The sequence below is a fragment of the Carassius gibelio genome, chromosome A12, assembly GCF_023724105.1.
Source record: "Carassius gibelio isolate Cgi1373 ecotype wild population from Czech Republic chromosome A12, carGib1.2-hapl.c, whole genome shotgun sequence".
Taxonomy (NCBI): Eukaryota; Metazoa; Chordata; class Actinopteri; order Cypriniformes; family Cyprinidae; genus Carassius; species Carassius gibelio.
The window spans coordinates 4,999,037-5,025,091 of NC_068382.1; the positions used below are offsets into that span (position 1 = coordinate 4,999,037).

Consider the following 26,055-nt stretch of genomic DNA (forward strand, 5'->3'; position numbering starts at 1 on the left):
TCCTTTGCAAGACACATGAAAGCCCCCATGGAGTTTGCTTAAAAACACCTGAAGGATGTTCCGGTCTGATAAAACAAAGATAGAACTTTTTGGCCTTATTTCTAAGCCAGGGATCCTGGAAGTAAATTAACTTAAATGATTTTATCAAATGGCTGCAAAATAACAGTGAAAAATTTAAGGGGGTCTGAATACTTTCTGTACCCACTGTAAGTACTAATAAATGGCAATTGTTAATAATAGGTACACTAATAAACAACTTTAGTTAAAAGTGAGAATTGATCCCTATACAAAGGTGTTACGAACTAGGCAGTTAAATTTCATCTTTCCAAGACATTATTTAGAGTGACAAATATTTCTCTATTTTAGGTAAATAGACTACTATACTGTTATAAAGATCACAATGATTTACAATGCAAGCTATAAGAATTTTTGGCTATACAACAGGAACTGTAGCAAACTGCAGAATTTTTCTCAGTTAGGATAGCAAAATGTTATTTTTGGTTCTTTATATCATACAATATGAGCCGTACAAGTCCTGGGCTGTATTCCAGAAAATCTTCCCAGGTATGTTTGGGAGAAAGTGGATAAACCCAGGTTTCGGTTCCAAAAATGGAGATAAATCTCATGGTATGAAAGGTTTTACACTCTGAAAAATGTAAAATCACACTTAAAAGGTGCTTCAAAAGGTTCTTCAAGCAATTTTCATAGAACAACCATGTTTGGTTCCACAAAGAACCATTCAGTCAATCAAAAGTTATTTTAAAGAACCATCTCTTTCTCACCTTTTTATAATCCGAAGAACCTTATTTCACCACAAAGAACATTTTGTGAAACAGAAAGGTTCTTCAGATGTTAAAGGTTTGTTATGGAACCATTTGGACAAAAAGGTTCTTCTATGGCATCACAAAGCACCTTTATTTTTAAGAGTGTAGGCATAGCAATGTAAAATTTCATATATCAGGCCACCCAAAAACAAGCAAAAAAATAAATACTTGTCATGTATGGAAATGTCAGAACTGAAATCCAACTGACATCAACTGATGCAGGCAATTCAGGTCAGACATACACACACACACACACACACACACACACAACCCCTTAAAACAAAAAATGATTAATGGATTTGATACATTGATACAATAAAAAAAAAAAAAAAAAGTTCTTTTGAAGTCTGTTAGATAACTATGGCATGGCTATTTTCTTTTAAAAACCCCATGAAAGTTTTGTTATTCTTTAATATATGTTTAAGAAGGAAAAGTGATGTGTGGTGTGAGTAAACGTCCTATATAATCCAATAATTAAAACAAATTACTGTAGAACTGTGGTAGACATGGTGGGATAATGGACCAAGTGAGTCAACTCAGTTTGATATGAATCAGTTGACTCATTCTGAGAAATTCCAGTGTACGATCAAGTGAAAAAAAACACCACTCTATTTAGACTGATTACTTGTACTTTTATTTGATTACATTTACATTTTGGATTTTATTTTCTTCCATATTATGCACATTAAATATGGTAAACAGAAGCTCAAACGTACAAACAAAGAATCAGTGATGCTTTTCCTGCATCAAGCACTTCTGCTTCAACATCAGTTATTACTTTCATCAGGGAAATTTCTGCCTTCAAAAGTTCACCATCAAATGCAATCTTTAATTAAGTTTCCATTATTTATTCTAAAAACTTAGATGATTTGCTCATGAATTAATCTAATCAAAAATAATTATATATTTGCTGATTAATTCATTAATTCTAAATACTAGATGTAAAATAAACAATGAAAAGATGTATTGTTACAGAGAGAACAATGTATATACTGTAAGTCTGTATTGTATGTTTTAATTCTGCATCACTCATCATTGATTCAACACACGTTCTTGTATTCTGTTTGGAATATGTGGCCTCTGCATCACATCTTGCTCTTTGAAAGGTATACTCCAGGCAAAAATGTATTCATACTGTCCCAGTTGCATATGACTTACTGTACGGCGCACCAGCAGAGGAAGCCCTCACCTGAGTACTGACTGTTTATGTTCCCTCTGCTTCTACATTAATTTCCTGTTGGGACGGTACTTAACACGGGTCTGAGTGTTTGCTCACTGCGAAGTATTGCCAGTTTACCTGCCTTGCCAAGCGGTTCCCATTGTTATTCTGCCTGCCTGCCTGCCTTCCTGCCTGCGTATGATTCTTCCCGACTTCACGTTTATGACTGTTGGACTGTTTTATACACCATAATTTTCGTTCCTATAATGTGTGAATATATCCTTTGTCATATTTTACAAAAAAACAATCAGATTGTTATCACTAGTTTTATTTTGATTTTCTGGGTCCACTATTTAGCTTATAGCCCATTAGACCCAAAGATAAACTGCAGCGCTTTACAACTACAGGACAGGAAGAGGTAAATAAAGCCGACGAGAGCCCCAGAGCAGCCGTGCTTCATGCCGGGGTTAACGACACCATGCTGCAGCAGACAGAGACACTGAAGAGGGACTTCAGGAGCCTGATCGAGACGGTTCACAGAACGACGTCCACAGCGATTATCATCGTATCAGGACCACTGCCCACATATCGTTGAGGACACGAAAGATTCAGTAGACCTGTTGCTTTAAATGAATGGTTATTGTCATGGTGTGAAGAACAGAAAATGCTCTTTGTTAATAATTGAATTCTTTTCTAGGAGCGTCCTAGGCTTTTTCGCTCTGATGGCCTGCACAAATTTATTGTGTCTCTTTCCCGGCTACTGTGTATAGACCACCAGGGCCGTATACAGAATTCTTAAAAGAATTTGCAGATTTCCTCTCAGACCTTTTGGTTACAGGTGATGAAGCGCTAATTGTAGGAGATTTTAATATTCACGTTGATAATACAAATGATGCATTAGGACTTGCGTTTACTGACCTAATAAGCTCTTTTGGAGTCAAGCAAAATATTACCGGGGCCACTCATCGTTTTAATCATACACTAGATTTAATTATATCACATGGAATCAATCTTACTGATATATATATTGTACCTCAAAGTGATGATGTAACCGATTATTGTATTGTGCATGCTGCATATCACTGATATTAACTATATGGCTCAGCGTTACCGTCTGAGCAGAACTATTGTTCCAGCCACCAAAAACAAATGTGCAAATAACCTGCCTGATTTATTGATTTATCTCAGCTGCTATGTGTACCCATAAATACACATTAATTAGACGAAATGACTGGCAACAGGGGCACTATTTTCTCTAATACATTGGAAAATGTTGCCCCCATCAAATTTAAAAAGGTTAGAGAAAAACGTACTGTGCCTTGGTATAACAGTAATACTCACTCTCTCAAGAAAGAAACTCATAGTCTTGAGCACAAATGGAGAATCTCACTGATAAAATAGATAACATCAAAAATACAATAACAAATGTAGATTCTACAGCATTTAATACTTCAGTTTCATCCATCGCACCCAAAGATAAACTGCAGCGCTTTACAACTACAGGACAGGAAGAGGTAAATAATGTGGGGATGGCTTTCAGAAACCAAGTACAAGACAACAGGCTGAGAAATATGATTCTGTACATCTTGCTGAAAACAACTTCAGCTCCCATCTCGCTATAGCTGAAACACAACCGATGTGTGAGGAGGACGACGCACCAGATCAGGACAAAGTGGTCAGCAGTAGTTATATAGAGAAACCTTCCAGTTACCATGTCACCATCGCAGAAACGCAGCCGATGTTTGAGGACAACGAAGCACCAGAGGATGATGTGAACAATGAGGTCAGGAAAAGACAAACTGAGGGTGAGCCTGAACATCATATTGAGAAAGCCTCTACCTCCAATCGTACCATCCCTGAAACACAGTCTGTCGGTGGAAATGATGAAGGACAAGAGGAAGAGCTCAGCAGAAAGATGTCCATCAGAAAATCACACAGGTTTAGACCAAAAAAAGAGAAGGAAGTCCCACTACCTATAACAGAAACACAACCAATGTGTGAGGAAGAACAAGCTGAGGATCTGAAAAGTGAGGTTAGCTCTGGGAGACAACAAGCAACAAGATCTCCAGAACATGCTAAATCGGACTTGACAGCATGTATCACTGTTGCTGAAACGCAACCTATGTGTGAAGAAGAGGTACCATGTGAAGATCTGATTAATGCAGTTAGCACCAGACAGATAGATGCAGACAAATCCACAGAATCCCCAATACCCTCGAGCTCCCATATCAGCGTAGATGAAACCGAGTCTGTGCATAAGGAAGATGAAGGACAAGAAAAAGACCTCAGCAACAAGATGGCAAGCAGACGTTCACGCAGGGGAAGACCAAAGAAAGACGATGAGGTAACACAAACTGCTGAGGCTGTTGTTCATCAGACTATCACAGAAACCCAACCAATTCCTCAAGAAGTGATTGAAAGGGATGAAGATATGAACAGCGGAGTGAAAGCCAGGAGGTCCCGCAGAGGAAGGCAGATAAAAGAAGAATTCTGCTGAAGCTTCTGTCAGCTTCATTTCTATTAACACGGAAATGCAGCCTTATCACTGTATCTAAACCAACGACATGTTTATTAGATCCTTTACCCACTAAATTACTGAAAGAGTTGTTACCTGTAGCAGAAGAACTGCTTCTCAATATTATTAACTCGTTGTTATCTTTAGGTCACGTCCCAAAACCATTCAAGCTGGCGGTTATTAAGCCCCTTATTAAGAAACCACAACTAGATCCTAGTAAACTGGCAAATTATAGGCCCATTTCAAATCTTCCTTTTATGTCTACACTTTTAGAAAAAAATTGTGTCTGCTCAATTGAGCTCCTTCCTGCAAAAAAAGTATCTGTACGAAGAATTTCAGTCAGATTTCAGGCCCCAACATAGCACAGAAACTGCACTTGTTAAAATTACAAATGACTTGCTTCTTGCATCAGATCAAGGCTGCATCTCATTGCTGGTTTTACTTTCTCTTAGTGCTGTCATGGTGCAGGGTGCCGTCTCAGCTTCCCCTGTGTTGTCCTGTCTGTTCGGTAGCTTGTGGTCTGGGCAATCAGCGCTGATCATGGCGGGGTTGTGCAGATCACAAGCTGATTCTTCCCCACCTGTCGCTCGTTCCCCCACTCCCTTATATGTCTCTGCTTTTCTGTCTGTTGTCGTGAGTAGATTGTTTTGTCTTTATCCATGTTTTGTATGGTTCTAAGTATCAGTCTCACCTTCTGTTTTTCCGTCAAAAGATCTGTAGTTCGGAGATCCGGCAGCGCGAGTGGTCCGCAGTGTGCCGGTCAGCTCGGAGATCTCTGTGTGCGCCAGAGCATTTTATTATTGTATGTGATTTTGTGTTTTGTGGCGAGAATAAAGATTCTCCTTTTCTCTACTCTGCATCTGAGTCCTCTGTCTAGTACGCACCCTGACAAGTGCTGCGTTCGACACCACAGATCATAACATACTCGTAGATCGATTACAAAACTATACAGGTATTCAAGGGGAGGCTCTTAAATGGTTTAGATCTTACCTGTCCAATCGCTACCATTTTGTTTATGTAAATGGGGAGTAAACTCATTTATTACCAGTAAAATATGGAGTGCCACAATTATCTGTCCTAGGTCCTCTTCTATTTTCAATATACATGTTGCCCCTTGGTAATATTATTAGAAAAAACGGGATTAGTTTCCACTGTTATGCTCATGATACTCAAATACATTGGTGGTTTCTCCATTAGGGTGATTGGGCGACGCACCACCAAACGAAAGGGAGGGATTTTTTTTTGTTCTTTTACATTCAACCACAGTGTTACACTAGCTTTCACTATTCTAGACTGTTTGTGCTGCCTCCATATAGTCCATTCAGCGTCGATTCGCGTTTTTGTGTAGTACCACCCCTTTGTGGGCGATTTCTGTCAAACTGAGAATCGCCCCAAGTGCTCTCATAGACTTTTTTTTTTTTCGAACTGCAGGCTCTGCAATGCAATCTCAATGAGTTCCGGGAGGGTTAGCCCTAACGTGCTTTCGTCTTCGTGTGTAACCTTAACTTGTGCAACAACTGGTGGGAACAGTGACATCCAATAATATTTAAAAACTATTTTGAATTTTAACAACTAGACAAAAATGAAAAACTACTTTATCTTTATCAAATGTGAAAAAAAAAAACTGAGAGATGGGGACAGCTGTGCCTTTGTCAGCTGAACTTGATCAACATCATGGTGAACGTTACCACAGCGCAGATTAAATCTATTGTGTCATTGAAAGAAATACCATTAATTGTAGCAATAAGGATAAATTGGCAATTAAAGAATTAGGACAGCCAAAACCAAATTTAAACATCAAACAAGTATCTACAAAGGGCAGGAAGTCATATAAACAAGGATTTTCGAGGATGTGGTATTCTGCATATTTACCACTGCATTTTGTTCCATCGTGAGAGCGTGACGGACATCGCATGGACAACTACAGGTGTCACCAAAATGCATCATCTCTTGGAGAAGGTGAAAAAACACGAAAGAGTAAAGATGCATATGGATATGAGGGAGCAGTGTAATGTAAGTGAGGAATGTGATATAAATGAGCAGTGTAATATAAGTTGTGTGAACAGTGATTTATGTGACTTCAGTTATTTCTTATTAAACTGAAATCAAAGTATAAAATGTTTTTTTTTTTTCTTTTAAACTCATCCTGGCGTCAGTCTTCATTTGCTGCTGATTTATGTTAACACGCATATACAGTAGAAACATAAGGAGAGAAAGAGATTGATTCCTAATGTCAGTTTATTTTTAATTAATACTATAGTAGTTCAGTTCCCTTTACATCTTTAACTAGCCGTTAATTTATCAATTGAATGGGTGACCTATCCTCATTAATCAAGCTAACATTTAAGCCCCCCCCCCCCCCCCCCCTCGAGAGAATTGGCTGGAGCTGCCACTGCTCAACTATATATCTCAACGAGACCAGATGAAACTTCTAAATTGTCTAAGCTAACAGAGTGTGTTAAAAATGTAAAAGATTGGATGAAAAATAATTTTTTACTATTAAATTTGAATAAGACAGAGATATTACTTATTGGACCAAAAAACAGTACACAGAATCTAGTAGACTACAGTTTGCAACTAGACGGATGTACTGTTACTTCCTCTACAGTCAAAAATCTGGGTGTTATATTAGACAGCAACTTGTCTTTTGAAAACCATATTTCCCATGTTACAAATACAGCATTCTTCCATCTTAGAAACATTGCCAAGCTATGAAATATGTTAACTGTTTCTGATGCAGAACAGTTAGTTTATGAATTCATGACCTCTAGACTGAACTATTGTAATGCACTTCTTGGTGGTTGTCCAGCATCCTCAATGAAAAAGCTACAGGCAGTCCAAAATACAGCGGCTAGAGTCCTTACCAGGTCAAGAAAATATGATCATATTACCCCAATTTTACATTATCTGCACTGGCTACCTATTAAGTTCCATATCAGTTACAAATTATTATTACTAACCTATTAGGCCCATAATGGTTTAGCTCCTGTGTACCTAACCACGCTACAATCCATCACGCTCCCTAACGTAACAAAACTCAGGACATTTGATAGTTCCTAGGATAGCAAAGTCCACTAAAGGAGGTAGAGCTTTTTTGCATTTGGCTCCCAAACTTTGGAATAGCCTTCCTGATAATGTTCTGGGTTCAGACACACTCTCTCTGTTTAAATCTAGATTGAAAACACATCTCTTTCACCAAGCATTCGAATAATGCATCTCATAATTTGTGACATAATTTTGTGATCAAATGTGCATTCTTATTCTTTAGCTTGGGTTAAACTAATTAATTTTACTTTGTTGAAACAGCAGCTAATTATGTCTTGATTTGTTTCTCTGTTTTGCCAGATTTACATCCCGTGGTAACTAGGATTTACACAAGCTCCAGTCTGGATCCAGAACACCTGAGAAGAGATGATGCTGACCCTCAGAGGACCTCAGATTATGCTAATCCTGAATCAACAAACAGAACTAACAAATATTGCTATTTACTATGCAATCACATTATAATTGCTGTTAATAGTGTTCTTCATCTGGTTGACTATGTCTTTTTTTCAGAAAATTCCTGTCATTTGCACATAAACCTATCACCACTTATAAGCTACTACTAAATATTGTAGAAAATTATTTTTTTGTAAAGTTGCTTTGCAATGATTTGTATTGTAAAAAGCTCTATACAAATAAACTTGAATTGAATTGAACAAACAACTCCAACAACCAGCCCCTGTTAACTGCCCACATAATATGACAATATGTACAAAACCTACATCACAGTGTAATGCAATGGGTCCACTCCTCTGTTAGCTCTGGTCATCCAGGAATATCCCGCACACTGCACTTATTACGAAAGTCTTTCTGGTGGCCCTCAATTATTAAAGACATCACTACCTATGTAAAAGCTTGTCAAGTCTGTGCCCAGTCCAAGACCCCCAAAGAGTTACCTTCAGGACTCCTTCAACCACTACCCATCCCACAACGTCCCTGGTCCCATCTCTCCATTGACTTTGACATAGACCTGCCTTTGTCCAATGGCTTCACTGCTGTTCTCGTCATCATAGACATTTCTCAAATCATGTTGTTTGGTCCCCTTAAAAGGACTCCCCACAGCCATGGAAACTGCACAGGCAATGTTTCATCATGTCTTTCGGAGTTATGGTTTACCAGAGGATGTCGTCAGTGACAGAGGAACCCAGTTCACATCTCAAGAGTGGAGAGCTTTCTGCAAGCACCTTGACATCAATGTCAGTCTCACCTCAGGATACCACTCACAAGCAAATGGACAGGTCGAACGGCTAAACCAAGAGCTGGGCAGATACTGTATCTTCGATCCTATTGTAGCCGAGAACAGCATCCATGGTCTGAATTCCTTCCATGGGCTGAATACGCACAAAATTCATTGACTCACTCATCCGGAGGTCTGACTCCCTTCCTGTGCGTCCTTGGTTGTCAACCCCCTATGTTCCCGTGGTCTGGCGAACCCTCATCGGTCCTTGCTGTGGACCACTGGATTCGGCATAGTGAGAGAGTGTGGGACAGTTTACAAATACGTCTTCAGTAAGCTGTGAGAGTACAGGAACTTTAGGCCAACAAGCGACATTGGCCACACCCTCCCTACCAACCAGGGCAGCGGGTCTGGCTCTCCACGAGGGACCTCAAGTTGCGGTTACCAAGCAGGAAGCTCAGCCCAAGGTATGTTGGTCCTTTCAAGATTCTAAAAAGAATAAATTTGGTCACACACCAGTTAGAACTTCCTGTTAATTATTGCTTCTCTCCATCCTTTCATGTTTTGCTACTCAAACCAGTCCACTCGGATTCTGACCCCACAATGAGACTCAAGAGCCACCACCGGCGCTGGATGTTGATGGATCCCCAGCTTACAAGGTGAATGAGTTACTGGACTCAAGACGGAAAGGGGGTCAGCTACAATACTTGGTGGACTGGGAGAGCTATGGACCTGGAGAGAGGTCATGGGTAGCTGCCTACAACATTCTGGATCCCTCTCTCATCGAGTTTCATCGAGCCAGACCCGATTGACCAGCGCCGGGACCACGCTGTTCCACCTAGAGGAGGAGTTTCTATAACGCCTGTTACACAAATACACAAAATAAATACACAAAAAATACACAAAAACAATGGACCATTGACACTCTAACTGAAATTTTAGCAGAGATGTATAAAGTACTAGAGAACCATACTTGAGTAAAAGTACAAGTGCTCTATCAAAAAAGTGACTTGAGTAGAAGTAGAAGTGCTCTTTAAGCACCACACTTAAGTAGAAGTACTAAAGTATTCAACATTTTTTGTACTTAAGTATTGCAAGTAGTCTATTTTAAAATTTACTACTCAAGTACTGAAAGTAAAAGTAGAAGTATTGTGTTATGTAGCTATTAAAGAAAGTAGTCAAAAGTTTTAACATATTGTTTTTACTATTTCAAATGATTAACCTAAAGGACAATCACAATTCCTTTGACTGTAACTTCTTGTAAACAAAAAAAAAAAAAAAACGGTTACTAGGGTTAGTTAGCCCAATTTGCAAAATTATGTCATTAATAACTTACCCTCATGTTGTTTCAAACCAGTAAGACATCAGAGGGTCATTTAGAATTTTTTGAAGCATCGAAAATACATTTTGGTCCAAAAATAGCAAAAACTACGACTTTATTCAGCATTGTCTTCTCTTCCGTGTCTGTTGTAAGACAGTTAAAAACAAAGCCGTTTGTGATATCTGGTTCGCGAACGAATCATTCGATGTAACCGGATCTTTTTGAAACAGTCCACCAAATCGAACTGAATCGTTTTAAACAGTTCGCGTCTCCAATACGCATTAATCCACAGATGAATTAAGCTGTTAACTTGTTAAATGTGTCTGACACTCCCTCTGAGTTAAAACAAACCAATATCCCGGAGTAATTCATTGACTCAAACAGTACACTGAACTGATGTGTAGAGAGAACTGAAGATGAACACCGAGCCGAGCCAGATAATGACTCGTTCACGAGTCAAGAACCGTTTCTGTCAGACGCGTCCGATTCGTGAACCGAGCTGATGATACAGCGCATGTGTGATTTAGCGTGAAGCAAACCGACACACAGAGCGTCTGGAACCGAACTGATTCTTTTGGTGATTGATTCTGAACTGATTCTGTGTTAATGTTATGAGCCCATGTGCAGTCAACGCCAATGACGCCATTGCATCGAGCGCAAAATAATCGGTGAACTGTTTTCTTCAACTGGTTTATTGAATCGAACTGTCAGAAAGAACTAACGTTACTGGTCATCCGAAAACCGATGCAACCGGTTCTTGTCACAGTGTCTGGGTTGTTGTTCCCCGGGGTTCCACTAGATGTCCTCCTTCTCACGGTGTCTGTCCCAGATCACTTCCTGTTCCCTTATATGGTCACCTTCCTCCTTGTTACGTAATTGATTGTTCACCCCACCTGTCTCCTGTTTCCCAATTATCCTTCTGTGTATAAATACCCAGTCTGTCTTAGTCTATGTTAGGGAGTCCTTGTTTAATGTCAAGTGTCTTATGATAATTCATGTCCGTCATCCTTGCCTTGCCTTGCCTTGCCTTGCCTTGCCTTGCCTTGCCTTGCCTTGCCTTGCCTTGCCTTGCCTTGCCTTGCCTTGCCTTGCCTTGCCTTGCCTTGCCTTGCCTTGCCTAGTATTCGTGTCTTGTTTATGTTATGTTTGGATCTTCTGGTTTTGACCCTGCCTGGACTGTTTACCCTTTTGGATTATCCCTTGAATAAATCATACTTACCTGCAATTGGTTCTCTCTCGTCGTTTCAAGCGCCTCGTAACGTGACAGAAGGACTCCGTCACATAGAGAACCAGCGGTATGTCATTTTTCCGCTCCCCAGTCAAGATGGCGGAGAGGCGAGCCAAATACCTGAGGTTAATCGCCCTCCGCCAAGAGGGCAATGAAGTGGGTGCCCTAGCTCAGGTGTTCTGATCCTTGGCCGAGGGCATGGGCTACAACGATGCGGCCCTTAAGGACTATTTTAATGATGGGCTGGATGATCCAGTGTCTCAGGAGGAGATGGCGCAGTTGGAGACACTGGAGTTCTGGGAATTCGTGAGCTACCTGCAGCATCGGTGTCGGTGGGATGCCCCAGCCACTCCTGTCTCTTCCGGCGGGGTGGTCGTCATCCCAGCACTACTGCCCAGGTTGGCTATCAGCCCAGCGCCACTGCCCAAGATGGCCGCAAGCCCAGCGCCACAGCCCAAGATGGCAGCAAGCCCAGCGCCACAGCCCAAGATGGTCGTCAGCCCAGCACCACTGCACAAGATGGCCGTCAGCCCAGCGCCACAGTACAAGATGGCCGCTAACCCAGCTCCAATGCCCAAATTGGCCATCGGTCCAGCACCACAGTACAAGATGGCCGCCAGTCCAGCACCACAACACAAAATGGCCGTCAGCCCAGGGCCACAGCACGAGATGGCCGCCAGCCCAGCGCCACAGTACAAGATGGCCGCTAACCCAGCGCCAATGCCCAAATTGGCCACCGGTCCAGCGCCACAGTACAAGATGGCCGCCAGTCCAGCGCCACGACACAAGATGGCCGCCAGCCCAGTGCCACAGCACGAGATGGCCGTCAGCCTAGGGCCACAGCACGAGATGGCCGCCAGCCCAGCGCCACAGTACAAGATGGCCGCTAACCCAGCGCCAATGCCCAAATTGGCCACCGGTCCAGCGCCACAGTACAAGATGGCCGCCAGTCCAGCGCCACGACACAAGATGGCCGCCAGCCCAGTGCCACAGCACGAGATGGCCGCCAGCCCAGTGCCACAGTACAAGATGGCCGCTAACCCGGCGCCAATGCCCAAATTGGCCACCGGTCCAGCGCCACAGCACAAGATGGCCGCCAGCCCAGCGCCACAGCACAAGATGGCCGCCAGCCCAGCGCCACAGCACAAGATGGCCGCCATCCCAGCGCCACAGCACAAGATGGCCGACTCAAACCCTGAGTCTCCAGATAATGTGCACGATGCTGTCCCGGAGGCAGAGGCGGTGCCCGATGCTGTTCCAGAGGCCGAGGCGGTGCTCGATCCTGTTCTGGAGGCCGAGGCGGTGCCCGAGGCTGTTCCCATTGCAGTTTACGAGGCGGTGCCAGAGGCTGTTCCGGAGGTCGAGGCGGTGCCTGACGCTGTTCCAGAGGCCGAGGTGGCACCCGATGCCGAGGCAGCGCCCGATGCCGAGTCGGTGCTCGATGCTGTTCCGGAGGCCGAGGAGGTGCCCGAGGCCGAGGCGGTGCCCGAGGCTGTTCCCAATGCAGTTACCGAGGCGGTGCCCGAGGCTGTTCCAGAGGCCGAGGCGGTGCCCGACGCTGTTCCAGAGGCCGAGATGGCACCCGATGCCGAGGCAGGGCCCGAGGCCGAGGCGGTGCCCGAGACTGTTCCGGAGGTCGAGGCGGTGCCCGACGCTGTTCCGGAGGCCGAGGCGGTGCCTGATGCCGAGGCGGTGCCCGATGCCGAGACTGTGCCCAAGACTGATCCGGAGGCCGAGGCTGTGCCTGATGCCGAGACTGTTCCAGAGGCCGTTACCGAGGTGATGCCCGAGGCCGTTCCAGAGGCAGTGCCCGAGACCGAGGCGCCTCAGGTTTCCACAGACAGTTCAGAGTCGAGGCAGATCCCGGTGGACTCTCCAGAGTTGAGTCAGGTCCCGGTGGACTCTCCAGAGTCGGGTCAGATTCCGGTGGACTCTCCGGAGTCGGGTCAGGTCACGTGGTGGTCTGCTGCTCCGTCCTGGGGGACTCCGGCCTCAACCACAGGTGCGTGTTGGTCATCTGCTCCGCCTTGGGGGGCTCTCGTCCTGACCACATGGCTGAGGTGGTCTTCCACTTGGACCTGGGGGGCTTCCGCCCTGACCACAAAGCTGTGGTGGTCTTCCGCTCCACCCTGGTGGACTCCGGCCTCGACCACAAAGACGTGGTGGTCATCCGCTCCACCCTGGGGGGTTTCCGCCCTGACCACAAAGATGTGGTGGTCTTCCGCTCCGCCCTGGAGGGCTTTGACTTTGACCACAAGGCCGTGGTGGTCTTCCGCTCCGCCCTGGAGGGCTCTGACTTTGACCACAAGGCCGTGGTGGTCTTCCGCTCCGCCCTGGTGGGCGCCTCAACATGCCCTTTATGGACTTCTGTTTTGTGTATTTGAGTTCTGTGATGTTTTCTGTCTGTTCCCTTTAGTTTAGTCTGGCCCTCCGTCCCTCCCCCTGTACCTCCTCCGGTCCTCCTCCCTCCTGGTCTCCCTGTTTTATGTATACATTTCTGGTGTTTGTCCCCCATGTGTTCCTTTTCTGGCCCTCCGTCCCTCCCCCTGAGCCTCCACCTGTCCGCCTCCCTCCTGGTCTCTGTGTCATGTTTTGTCTTGGAGCGTCTGGGAGCCGCTCCGTAGAGGGGGGGTACTGTCACAGTGTCTGGGTTGTTGTTCCCCGGGGTTCCACTAGATGTCCTCCTTCTCACGGTGTCTGTCCCAGATCACTTCCTGTTCCCTTATATGGTCACCTTCCTCCTTGTTACGTAATTGATTGTTCACCCCACCTGTCTCCTGTTTCCCAATTATCCTTCAGTGTATAAATACCCAGTCTGTCTTAGTCTATGTTAGGGAGTCCTTGTTTAATGTCAAGTGTCTTATGATAATTCATGTCCGTCATTCTTGCCTTGCCTTGCCTTGCCTTGTCTAGTATTCGTGTCTTGTTTATGTTATTTTTGGATCTTCTGGTTTTGACCCTGCCTGGACTGTTTACCCTTTTGGATTATCCCTTGAATAAATCATACTTACCTGCAATTGGTTCTCTCTCGTCGTTTCAAGCGCCTCGTAACGTGACAGTTCTTGACTCGTGAACGAGTCATTATCTGGCTCGGCTCGGTGTTCATCTCTCTCTTCACAGCAGTTCAGTCAGCACGCGCAGTCTCGCTTGATTCGCTCAATGATGTGCCAGCTTCATCAAACATGCCATCTACAGTTCTGGCAGTGGTTTGTAATGGAATGATTCGTAACATTATTATAATTGTAACGAGTAACGATGCAGCACATGAAAAAAAATATCGGAGTAAAAGTATTAAACTCAGCGAAAATATGTACTGAAGTAAAAGTGGAAGTAGGAGAAAAAAATAATACTCTAATAAAGTACAGATATCGCCTTTTAGTACTTAAGTACAGTAGTGAAGTAGTTCTACTTCGTTACTATACATCTCTGAATTTTAGATAGCATCTCAATGGTCCATTTGAGAGATAGGTGGCGGTAATGCACTTATAAGTCCTGCTTGAGGACGCGCTCAGGAGAGTACTAACAGTTCGGACACACTGCGTGAATCAGAGGTAAAAAAAAAAAAAAACGATATAAATACTGTTTCGTTTCTTGCACAGACCGAATGTTTTGTGTCTTTATACATCAATGTATAGTCACAAGCAACAGGGTTTAACATTGGTAGTGTGTGGGTTTTTGATTTTTTCTTTTTTTATTGTATGTTTTGAGTGGGATTCCCATTCACATCAATTATAAGACTGAGAGACTGAAACGGCTTATGTTAAAAATATTTATATACAAAGTCACCTACATCTTAGATACCCTAAGGCTAAACAGATAAACGTAACATTTCATTTTTGGGTGAACTATCCCTTTAAAACTTGCCTACAGGAACTTTTTATCTGCACTGGCCCATGATTGTCTTACTTAAATCACTCCATGAAAATTTTATGAAAGTATTTTTACACACAAGAGCTATGAATGGACAACTGTGGTTTAAGCAGAATATTCAACTCCATTTAATTCTAGAAAAATAATGCATGCAGAACTTGTTGCATGGTGGCCGCATTACCACCTAAGGTGTGCAATATTTTTTTAAAGTCCTTTGTCTGTTTCCTAATTAATTGTCAACTGGCTAAAGATGATACAATTAAATTCCAGATACAGAAAGTAATACAGAGAGAAAATATGAGCAACAATGGATATTGTAGTAAAGAGAGCATGGTCCCTTTAAGCCTATTCACTGTGTTCATTTTGTTCCTATTCCTACTGGCTGTTAGTTACGTCAATCAGAGAGTATGCGCTGAGTTATGTGTGTACAGAGAGTTTTTGAGTAGTAGTAGAGGTTGCTCGCATGCTTATCTCACGGTCGGAAAAGCTGCTGTTCTGTGCCACAGCAAGAGCACCAATCAGCGAGAACAGTGACATGCATTACAGATGCATTACAGCAGATGTTCATGTTAACAACTTCTTTAACTGCTAATACACATACATTTGTTAATAAAGTAAATAAAATGAAAACATGAATGTTTTAATGCTATTGAATAAAAATAAATGATCCACTCGAAAGTCTCTGCTCATCATGACAGGACCTGGATCGATGAACTGCGTCTCGGGCCGATGACGTCACTTCCAGGGAGGAATTTTGTACACGCCCCCGTCCCTTGACTCCGCCCCGACATCAAAACAGTGCCACAAAGACAGATGTGCAGAAAAGTGAAGCGCAGAGGAAAAATGGTATCGCAAGCTCAAACTAGACTGACACGCAAAATAAAAGCAGCATTGCAAATCAATTAATAGATATGACCATGGAAAATATGTATTGCAAAATCATTGCTTTCACGCTGTTTCATTTATGTTTTGCAATTCTTAATTTTTGTTTGCAAAAAGCAAATTTATTTTCCTCAATACTTAAATTTTAATTTGCAAAACTTTATTTTCTTTTGCAAAACTTTATTTTCTTTTGTAAAACGTATTTTTTTTTGCATATATATATATATACGCCGTTAAATTGACTCCATAGTTTATGCCACTCATAATGTTGGTGAGTGAACTGTGCAACTAACCTGATCAAGAAGTTAATTAAACGCTATGGAAAAGATCCTTTTGTCGTGGCTCATTCCTCCCACACATCCACATAGGCCAACGCATAAACGAAACTAACAGCACACAGGACAAACTGGTGTCCGAAGTGGGATTTCATCTGTAAATTCCAACCACATGTATTAAACGAGAGAAAAGTCGGACGCTGGCAAAACAGCACATACGGCGGAAGCGGATAAGCAGTAAGATAATTTTATAGCGCTCTTTTCAGGGTGAGACTCAAGCAGGCTAACGTCATCGCGCCCAATTGCGTATTCAGATTCAACCCTCTTTCAAGATTCTGAGAGGTCACACAATATCACGGGTGGGCCATTCACTGCAGAGCTAGAGGTAATAAAGCAAAGAGCATGTACTTCAGGTCCCTCCAGAGCTAATCCCTCCACTGAGACTGGCACAAGGCAACGAAACACTGAGTGTGGCTCCCAGCCATTTCCACATACTTATGCTGCTGAACAAAGATCTAGCATGCCTCATTATCAATGCCATCTAATTGCTGTAGAGGGCCCCAAGGCAAAGCTTGCTGTTTTTGGCGGTAATGGAGATTGGGAATCATTTCTGGTACCATTTGAGCGACAGGCCAGGAAGTATGGTTGGACTGGAGATTACAGAGTGGACTGTTTGTATGACAGTCTGAGAGGGGCAGCTATTAAGTATGTCTGTTCACTTCCTGAACATATTCGTGAGGACTCAACATTTTGGTTAGCATGACCCCCAACCACAATCAGAGGGTAACTGGGTGAACTCCGCCACCTCAAAGAATCAGCAAAGTGTGGAGCTCGAGCTGCAGGACCAACTTGCTACAGATTTCTTCCTCAAGGGACTTTGTCACCAAAAAGTTGCCTATGAAGTAATGAACAAGGATCCCCATTCATTAGTGGAGGCTCAAAGACTGGTAGAGGCCAATGCGCACAATTATCGAGCCACCTTGGGTCTTGATATTGATGTAAAGAACAGAGTCCAAAGTCCAAGCTACGTTACAGCAGATCAAGTAGCTGCACTCTCACAGAAGACTGCATTGCTAACTGAGCAAGTAGAGAAAATTAGTAAGAGCTATGTGTCTGCTGACCAGTTTAACCACCTGATGCAAAAGATGGAACAGCTGAAATCAAAGCTTCATATCCTCACAGCCGGAGAGACAAGAAAGCTGGAGGCAGTAAATCAGGAATGTACTCGAGGAGGTTCTCCAACACAAGATGGCACAGCACAAACAAAAACCTACTCGCCAAGCCCCAATCGTGCTGGAGCAGGTTTGTGCTATCACTGTGGTGAAGAAGGGCATTTTCGCAGAGAGTGTGTCAGGCTGTCAACTCTGCCACCCAATCCTAGTCATAGCAGGAATGACCAGAACCATAGTACCACTTTAAAAGGGCTACAAAGCTGGAGGAGCCAGTCTCCCACACCACAGGTGGGCCGGCAAAAAGCAGAGGCCCAAGCTTGCTTATTGATGTGATTCCAACACAAGCCATTGTAGACACAGGAGCTGAAGCAACAGTTATCTCAGATACTTTGTATAAACAGTTTCCCTTCAGTAAGCAGACGGCTACCACACAGACAAATCTACACAATGCAGAAACAGGGAAGGACATGAATGCCAAAGGCGGACTGAAAGTTACATTTCAGATTGGCACCTGGTGTACAGAATGAGAAGTCTTTGTGGCTCCGATATGTGACCCTGTCCTTCTGGGGCTAGATTTTTTTGCAGGCTGCAAATGTAACCATCCCTACTAGTGGCAGAGTGTTTATTGCAGAAGAACTAGTTCCTGCTAAGATTGTCGGAGAGGATGGAACGGATTATCACGTTGCTTGAGTGGTCCTATGTTACTACGAGAAAGTGAATGTCTAGTCTGGGGTGAAGTGTGACCATGGAGTGTCGAGTGATTGTGAGACTTTGCAATCTTTCCAGTAATAAAACCACCCTACCAAAAGGGGCCTGTCTCAGTCTCTTAGTGGAAACATATCCAGATGAGGGCTTAATGGATTACAAACAGCTGGACAGGGACTATTGTAGCTATCAAGAACAAAGTGATGACACATATTATTCCGATCTGAGAAGACTAACAACCGCCACAGACCTACTTGAGCACCTTCAAGCCCTGTATGCCGCTTCAAGTGGAGCATTAAGTGAGGCACAGCAACAGTGACTTATTGAGCTTCTAATCTCATACATGCTTCTCTTTGCTTTTTCAGATGTGGACCTTGGCCTTTTAACAGAGCAAAGACAGCATTCACCCGTGTCACCTGCTTAAAGATGAAGTTCTTTTCCAGGGCCATGTGATCAGTGACGAAGGTATACAGCCCAACCCATCTTTGATTAGTGATGTGGAAGCTTGAAACCCCCCAACGAGTGTACATGAGCTGAAGGCCTTTCTTGGACTGTGTAACTACTACAGAAAGTTTGTTCTGGCATTTTCTGAGCTAGCCAGCCCTCTTAATTAAATTAAATTACATTTATGCATTTAGCAGACACTTTTATCCAAAGTGACTTACAGTGCATTCTGGCTATCAATATTTACCTATCATGTGTTCCCAGGGAATCAAACCCCCAACCTTGCACTTGATAACGCAATGCTCTACCAATTGAGCTACATGAACATTCTTAATGAACTCCTAAGGAAAAAAGTAACATTCTCGTGGACTGAGGAATACCAGAATGCAAAGTAGCGGGGCTGACCAAGAGAGCCAAGCTTCAAAATTACCAAGCAGGGGCACCAATGGATCGGATCCATATCTACACATTGGGCCCATTTCCTGTGTCCAGTTCAGGAACCAAGTACATCCTAATCATCACTGACCAGTTCACTCGATGGGTAGAAGCCTTCCCTGTGCAAGACCAATGGGCAGAAACTACGTCTAAGACACTCGTCTATGAGTTCAACTCTAGGTTTGCTGCACCATTTGAAATGCACACAGACCAGGGTCAAAATTTTGAAAGTTCATTATTCAGAAATGTTTGTAGTCTATTACAAATCACAAAAACAAGGACAACACCTTACCATCCTGCCTCCAGTGGGCAAGTTGAGAGGTTCAATCAAACGCTCTTTCAGATGATGTGATGCTATGTGAACCAGAATCTGAAAAACTGGAATGAGCATCTTTCTCTCCTTACATCAGCGTACCGTAGCTCCCAGCATGCAGTTACTGGATTCACACCAAATAGGCTCATGCTTGGAAGGGAAGTTTGCCAACCTCAGGATCTATGGTCCGGTATGGCAGAGCAAAGGTCAGACAGTTTGGGAGTACAAGATTTCCTGTACAACTTGGAAAAAGGATTGAGAGACGCACATGATGTTGCCCAGGAGCAACTTCACGGCCCTTGGAAAGGCCCCTTTTAGAGCTGAAGACCTTTGCCCGAACCCGATGGGACCCGTTGGGACCCGACGGGTTCGGGCTTAATTTCTATCATCTTACGCGGGCTCGAGTCGGGCTCGGGCTTGCGCTCCGGTTTGCGAGGTAAACGAGCGGTCATGTGATGTGTTTCGATTAGCGCGAGAAAGATGCGAAAAATGAATGCTGAGCAGGTGTAACAGAGGCTTGCCTCTGGTGATTACGTTTTGGTTGCACCAGCAACTAAAGCAAATGCTGAGGTGTGGAAAAGTTTTGACCGTGTTTATAATGAGAATGATGGGTGAATAATGACGCACCATCAGTGAGCGCAGGAACGCGCTGAAGACATCTACAGTGGATTCATAAATTTTCCTCCACAAAAATGTAGACCTAGGTCAGACGAGGGTCAGACGTCAAAGGAGTGAGATCCTGAAAAAGAGCATGGATGCACCTGACAACCCTATTATAGAAGAACTCATAAAGGAAGAGAAATTTGGAAGCCGGCCAGATACAACAGTTAGTGTTTTACTGCTGCTTGTACTGTTCATTATATACAGTTTTCTTATTAATTTTTTTTTTTTTTTTTTGGTAACTGTCTGGTTATTATTGTAGTTGTTTTTTGTACTGAAGGGACTAAGTACTGCTAAAGTGGGGTGGGGGGTAGTGTAGTAAAGAGGGCATGGTCCCTTTAAGCCTATTCACTGTTTTCATTTTGTTCCTATTCCTATTGGCTGTTAGTTATGTCAATTATTGAGTTTGCACTGAGTTATGTGTGTACAGAGTTTTTGAGTAGTAGTAGAGGTTGCTCGCATGCTTATCGCATGGTCGGAAATGGTGCTGTTCTGTGCCAGAGCAAGAGCACCGATCAGCGAGAACAGTGACATGCAAATTGTGTGTTTATGCCACTCATACTATTGGTGAGTGAACTGTGCAACTAAAAGATCCTTTTGTCGTGGCTCATTCCTCCCACGCATCCACATAGGCCAGGCCAATGCATAAACGAAACTAACTGCATGCACAACAATATTTAACACTCATTAACCTCAAAAAAAATTTATTTGGTTAAAATGTAAAGCATCTTCAGACATTCCAAACATAACAAATAATGGCAAAAATAAATACATGTATTTTTCAGTTAAATAAATAAATAAATAAATAATACATATTCATAAATTAAATCTGATATCAGATTTATAAGTAATATTTAGGGGTATGAAAAATAAAAACCAGAACATTACAGCAGGTAGTTTTCACAGAGATCAGGAGATCAGTCCAACGACCATGATCTCATTTAGCAACTTATAGACGTGTTCATGCACTCATATTGTATGACACAGTAAAGTTGAATAATACATTTTGACAGTGAGTTAAATTATACATTGCTTTCTGAGGCAGACTGCAAAGAATAAAGCCTTTTAAGAGAGTTCCTAAAGTGTTAAATTAATAAATAATAAATAAAATGTGAAGTGAAATATAAAATAAATAGACTAGATAACTAAATAGATAAATAAATAAACAAAATGCAAAATTTGAAGACAACAAATACCCTGCAGTGCCTCCATGGCCTGACTGATGATGTAACATGATTCCAGCAACAAATAATTTGAGTGTGTACCTTGAAACACATATCTGTTTGTTTGTTTTTTGCTTACAGTATACTTTTAAAGGCTATGCGTCTGTTTCAAAACACAAGTATACTTTGGGCTTAACAGTCTACGCTTTTCATAGACCTGCTGCATTTCTGCAGAGGTGCACAGTTTTAGGGTTCTCTGCCACGGAAATGTTAGAAGTCATTCTGCGAATCCTAAGGAAACTGCGGAGGACTTCACAGCTGAAGTCCAGAAGCTGTTGAATGGTGAGGTGGGCCGCCACATGGATTAAGTAATCATTTGTCAGATGCTTGTGCAGATCATGCACGAGGGTCTGTAACTGCTCATCTTTTTCCTGCTTTGATGGGTCAAAACCCGCCTGTTTCTGCAACTGGGAAAATACATAAATACATGAATGGAGCATTCAAAAACACACACGCAAAAACAAAGGTAAATAAAAAAAGACAGTTAAACTGCATTTGGAAAGAAAACCAAAAGTTGCACTTTCCCAGCATACTCTCGCCATGAGTAAGACATTTTTGCCATCTTGTATGAATTATTATAACTTCTCATGAGATAAAGCTGACCTTCTCTATTTAAATTACTTGACTGTTATCCACTGCAATATGATGCCATACATAATTTGAATTTAGCAAAATTAAGTTATAATAAGTAAATCAAGGCATGACTAAGGCAATCATTTAGGGAATTCAGGAATTGATACTACAAAACAGTAAATTGATTACATTTCATTCACAAAAGAACAGTCTCCAAGTCAAATACCATACCTTTTTGATTAGGGAACGAAGTTCTTGGATATCAGCTTTAAGTTCACTCAGTTGGTCTGTCTTTGACAGTTTTTTGCTGATTTCATTCAGGAGATTCAGATGTCGTTGCAGTCCCTTCACTATGTGTGCAAGGCAGGTTTCCTGTGACAGTAACAGAGAGATCTTACAGTTTATTTGCTGAACAATCATGTTATATTTGTCTTTTCATTGTGTTCATTGTTTAACTGTGTTCCATTATAAAGTCTGAAAAGTAATAATTATATTCCAGCTATCATAATACAAGAAGATTTTGCACTTTCTGAAGAAAAGTGGTGTTTGTTTATGCCAAACCCACTGCTAATGCTTAAGGCTGTTGCTTATCGACCCATCTCTCAAATGTCAAAAGTTTTTTTTGAATCTGATTTCTTCTGAACGGTATAGTATGTTACTCTCCTTAACAGTCTGCATAGTATGTGGCATTATTCATGTTTGAAGCTCAGATGGTGTGGGTTTAATGTACTGCATAGGGTTAGGTTAAATTCAAAAAAGTCATACTTGATTTATTTGCTAATGGCAAAAAAAGAAAAACAAAAAGAAAACGTACCATGCTGCAGTTACTGGAGAAGTTAAGAAGAGCTGGGTCAGAGGGTATCATTTCTTCCTCCAAGAGCCCCAGCTGTTGTATAGTTGAGTTGTCGCCCAAAGTCAGACTCTGAAAGAGAGGACAAGCATTTGACTTGTTTAAACACGACAGGACAGCGTTTCTTGTCAAGGTCAAGGTCAAGGTGAACTTTATTGTCCCACAAGGGGAAATTCATATGGTCATTCATTCATTACACGCCCTTATCACAACATATTCTCCAAAAAACAAACACAACACATAAAACACAATCTATACAAAAAATAACAGTACTACAAGAATGAAAATTACAATCCAACATTTGACGTTAAAAATTTATAATATTATCAAATAACTAAAACTATAGTTTTTAGAGACTCTTGTTCTTTTGTCAGTACATACTCCTCACATACTCTACATGCCAGAGCAAAGTAAATTTGCAATCAGTGACCCTCGAAGGTATTCGGACACACTTCGATCATCAAAAACTCTGTTTAGTTTAGCTAGTTGATCCTATGTGAAATGGTGATACATTCAAAGATCAACTCTATATCTCTTTAGTTCAGCCAAGATCTTTGGCCACTATGCACAAAATAAGAAATATTCATATATAAAAATGTTAATCAGCAAGCATGTAAACAAATATTCAGGATTAGACGGACCAAATGCACATTTTTAAGAATCGATCACCGAACAGCATATTTATTGACCGCTCTTCTGAATACTGGGGACAGTGTGTCCATCAGTGTATATGGTGGTTACAGTCCTTAAAAAATAAATGTGCTTACCTTGCTATTTACCCAGGCTGCATGAGCCTTAGGAGTATCTTCTAGAATTTTGTTGATAAAACTGTGGGCCAGTTGAATAGTCTCCTTTTTAAAAATGTCCAGTTTGTCTGAGATTGGGGCAGATGCCACAATTCCAACAAGTGTGACTAATAGAGCCCCTGGAGGAGAGAGAGAGAGAGTGAGAGAGAGAAGCGATTAGAAGTGCGTAACACTGTGACGCAGATCTCACACAGATGGCTCAGGTGTCTGGACATCCTGATTTCAGGTAAATAAAACCTGATTCCAATTGACTGCAAAAATTCCCAAGGCTTCTTTGTTCTTATTTCCATATATATATATTTTAAACAACCTTAAATAAAACATTAATCATTTAAGCCTTCTATCATCAAAATTACAATTGTGTGCACAGTATAATATAATTTAAAATATTGTTGAAAATAGTATATGAAGCAAAATTCTGCAGAATATATATTTCTTTCACATAATACAATTGAATGTAAACATAACAAAATTGAATGTAATGTAAATAATAATAATAAATAAATAAATAAAAACATACCCTGGAAGTTCATTATGACAACAGCAATCAAAAAGAACATGCACAAAGTCAACAGACCTCAGCAGTAACAAAGACCCATCATGTTCACGATTTATATATCCTGCAGCGGAAATTCCTGTTTCTGACGTCATCTTGAGTAGATATTGAGAAACTTGTCTCAAAGCATGATAAAGTTTACTGATGCTTTTGCATCAATAAACCACTTTTTTTTTTTTTTAAATGAACATCTTAATGAACTGTTAAGCCAGTAATGTTTTCCAGTGTTATTATGTTATTAATGAAAGTTATTATGCAAAATATTTGTAGCTAAATGCTGTTAAATTACATTTTACATTTTTACTACAGACACTTCTGAAAAAAATGCCCTAAAATTAAACATAAAGAACAGAGAACAATACAACATTTTGTCAAAAAGTGCCATTATATATTTATAAAGTATCATATTGTAGATAACATATTGTAAGTGATAACTAATACAGTTCCATGTTGCTAAGATAATATAGACACACACACACAAACACACACACACAATTAAATCAATTAACCACAGAACTGTTTTGATTGACTAAATATCATGTTTATATTCAGATAATATGACAAAATAAAAAAGGACAACATTTTATTATTATATTATATTAGAGTTGGTAATTTATCGCATTAACTAGATTAATTAATTATGGAGAAAAATAACACATTAAAATTATTAACGCATTTAACACACTTGCCCCGCCCCAGACCTATGTGGATAATCTGCCATTTCATACAGTCGATTGATTAATGTTAGTGTTGATGACTAATGTTATTTTAGACACAATGTTGTCTGTTTTGCTAAATTTTGTCAAACAGAAGATAAGGACAAAGCAGAACTGTTTGTCTCCGAGCAACCCACAGCGGCATTTCATTTCTTAATCCACGCTTTGAACGAATTGGGTGAACTATTTGGCGCGTTGAACCACTGGCGTTGGCTTTGAAGTGGCCCTGCACAGAACGATCGGTGTATGACATCAAAGTGCTCATGCGGTACTTTGATCTCACACACTGGTCGATCTTATGGAGATGATCCGCTTCAAGTCGAATGAGCCTTATGATTCAATGAACCATCCATAAAGAACAATTTATTTCACTCCTAAATGAATCAGCCATTTGAAGAAATCGAATGAATGAATAAATGACTAAATCATTAAGACATTTACCACCACCTACTGGCAGTTTTAGTTTATTATTTAGAGTACCATTTCATTAAAGAAATAATTTAATATTTTCATAGTAATAATAAAAAAATAAGAAAAGAAAATAAGAAATAAATAAGAAGATAAATGATTAAAGTTATAGTTCACCCAACCAAGAATGACAATTCTGTCATCATTTATCCATGGTCCAAAAGAGTATACTGTATGTAATAAATTTTATCAAACAAAATATTTCTTGCCGAACCTAGTTTTTGTAATGCCTGTTTGATGCTTTGCACAACAATGACTTTAAATCTTTTCAGAGTAATTTCTCCAAATCTGATGTGTGATTAATTAGATTAATCACCACATCATGTAATTAATTAGATTAAAAAATTTTAATCGCTTACCAGCCCTAAATATTATATTATATTATATTAATATAGATATTATATTATATATAATGATGTAAAACCTTCTTTAACTTTAAGCATGGGCATATTCATGTGCACTCATATTCAAAATTTTGTGACAAAGGGTCATAATAATACGTTTTGTAATAAGGCTTTGACATAAAGTATGATTTTCACCAAAGATTTTTAGATACAGATACAGATAGATAGATCACTTTTTCCTACTCTGTCATCATCAAACCAAAACCAATGATAGAAACATTTTTTCCTTCAAAGGAAGAAGAGGGGAAGAGATTATGTCAAACAGATGAGGGGAAAGGGGAAGAAGGGTTTAGGGTTTCTATGGAAACAAGGGGTATCAACCTAAAGACATAGGCCAAATAAAAGTGACCTCACCATTACATCATGTACATGCACAGTATGAGTCTAGTTTGACCAAAAAAAGATTTTTATTTTTTAATTTTGAGGGTCGGAGAGAA

The 26,055-nt window shown here is 41.3% G+C and overlaps 1 protein-coding gene across 1 annotated transcript; it reads right to left on the minus strand.

Annotated features, from left to right (window-relative positions):
• Nucleotides 1-20,715: 20,715 nt before the first annotated feature.
• On the minus strand, nt 20,716-24,071 carry LOC128025757 (uncharacterized). The gene is made up of 5 exons (XM_052612286.1): nt 23,995-24,071; nt 23,436-23,593; nt 22,633-22,740; nt 22,050-22,190; nt 20,716-21,652 (listed from the first exon to the last, which is right to left on the minus strand). The coding sequence occupies exons 1-5, from the start codon at nt 24,032-24,034 to the stop codon at nt 21,395-21,397; spliced, it is 705 nt and encodes a 234-aa protein (XP_052468246.1). The 5' UTR covers nt 24,035-24,071; the 3' UTR covers nt 20,716-21,394.
• Between the last annotated feature and the right edge of the window lie 1,984 nt (nt 24,072-26,055).

Bases quoted from the DNA above. Each gene is read 5' to 3' on its own strand.
- LOC128025757 (XM_052612286.1), bottom strand. From the start codon at position 24,034: ATGTTCTTTTTGATTGCTGTTGTCATAATGAACTTCCAGG. The intron at 23,594-23,994 runs GTATGTTTTTAT...TCTCTCCTCCAG, and splicing joins TGTCATAATGAACTTCCAGG to GGGCTCTATTAGTCACACTT. The intron at 22,191-22,632 runs GTACGTTTTCTT...TTACTGTCACAG, and splicing joins TCTCCAGTAACTGCAGCATG to GAAACCTGCCTTGCACACAT.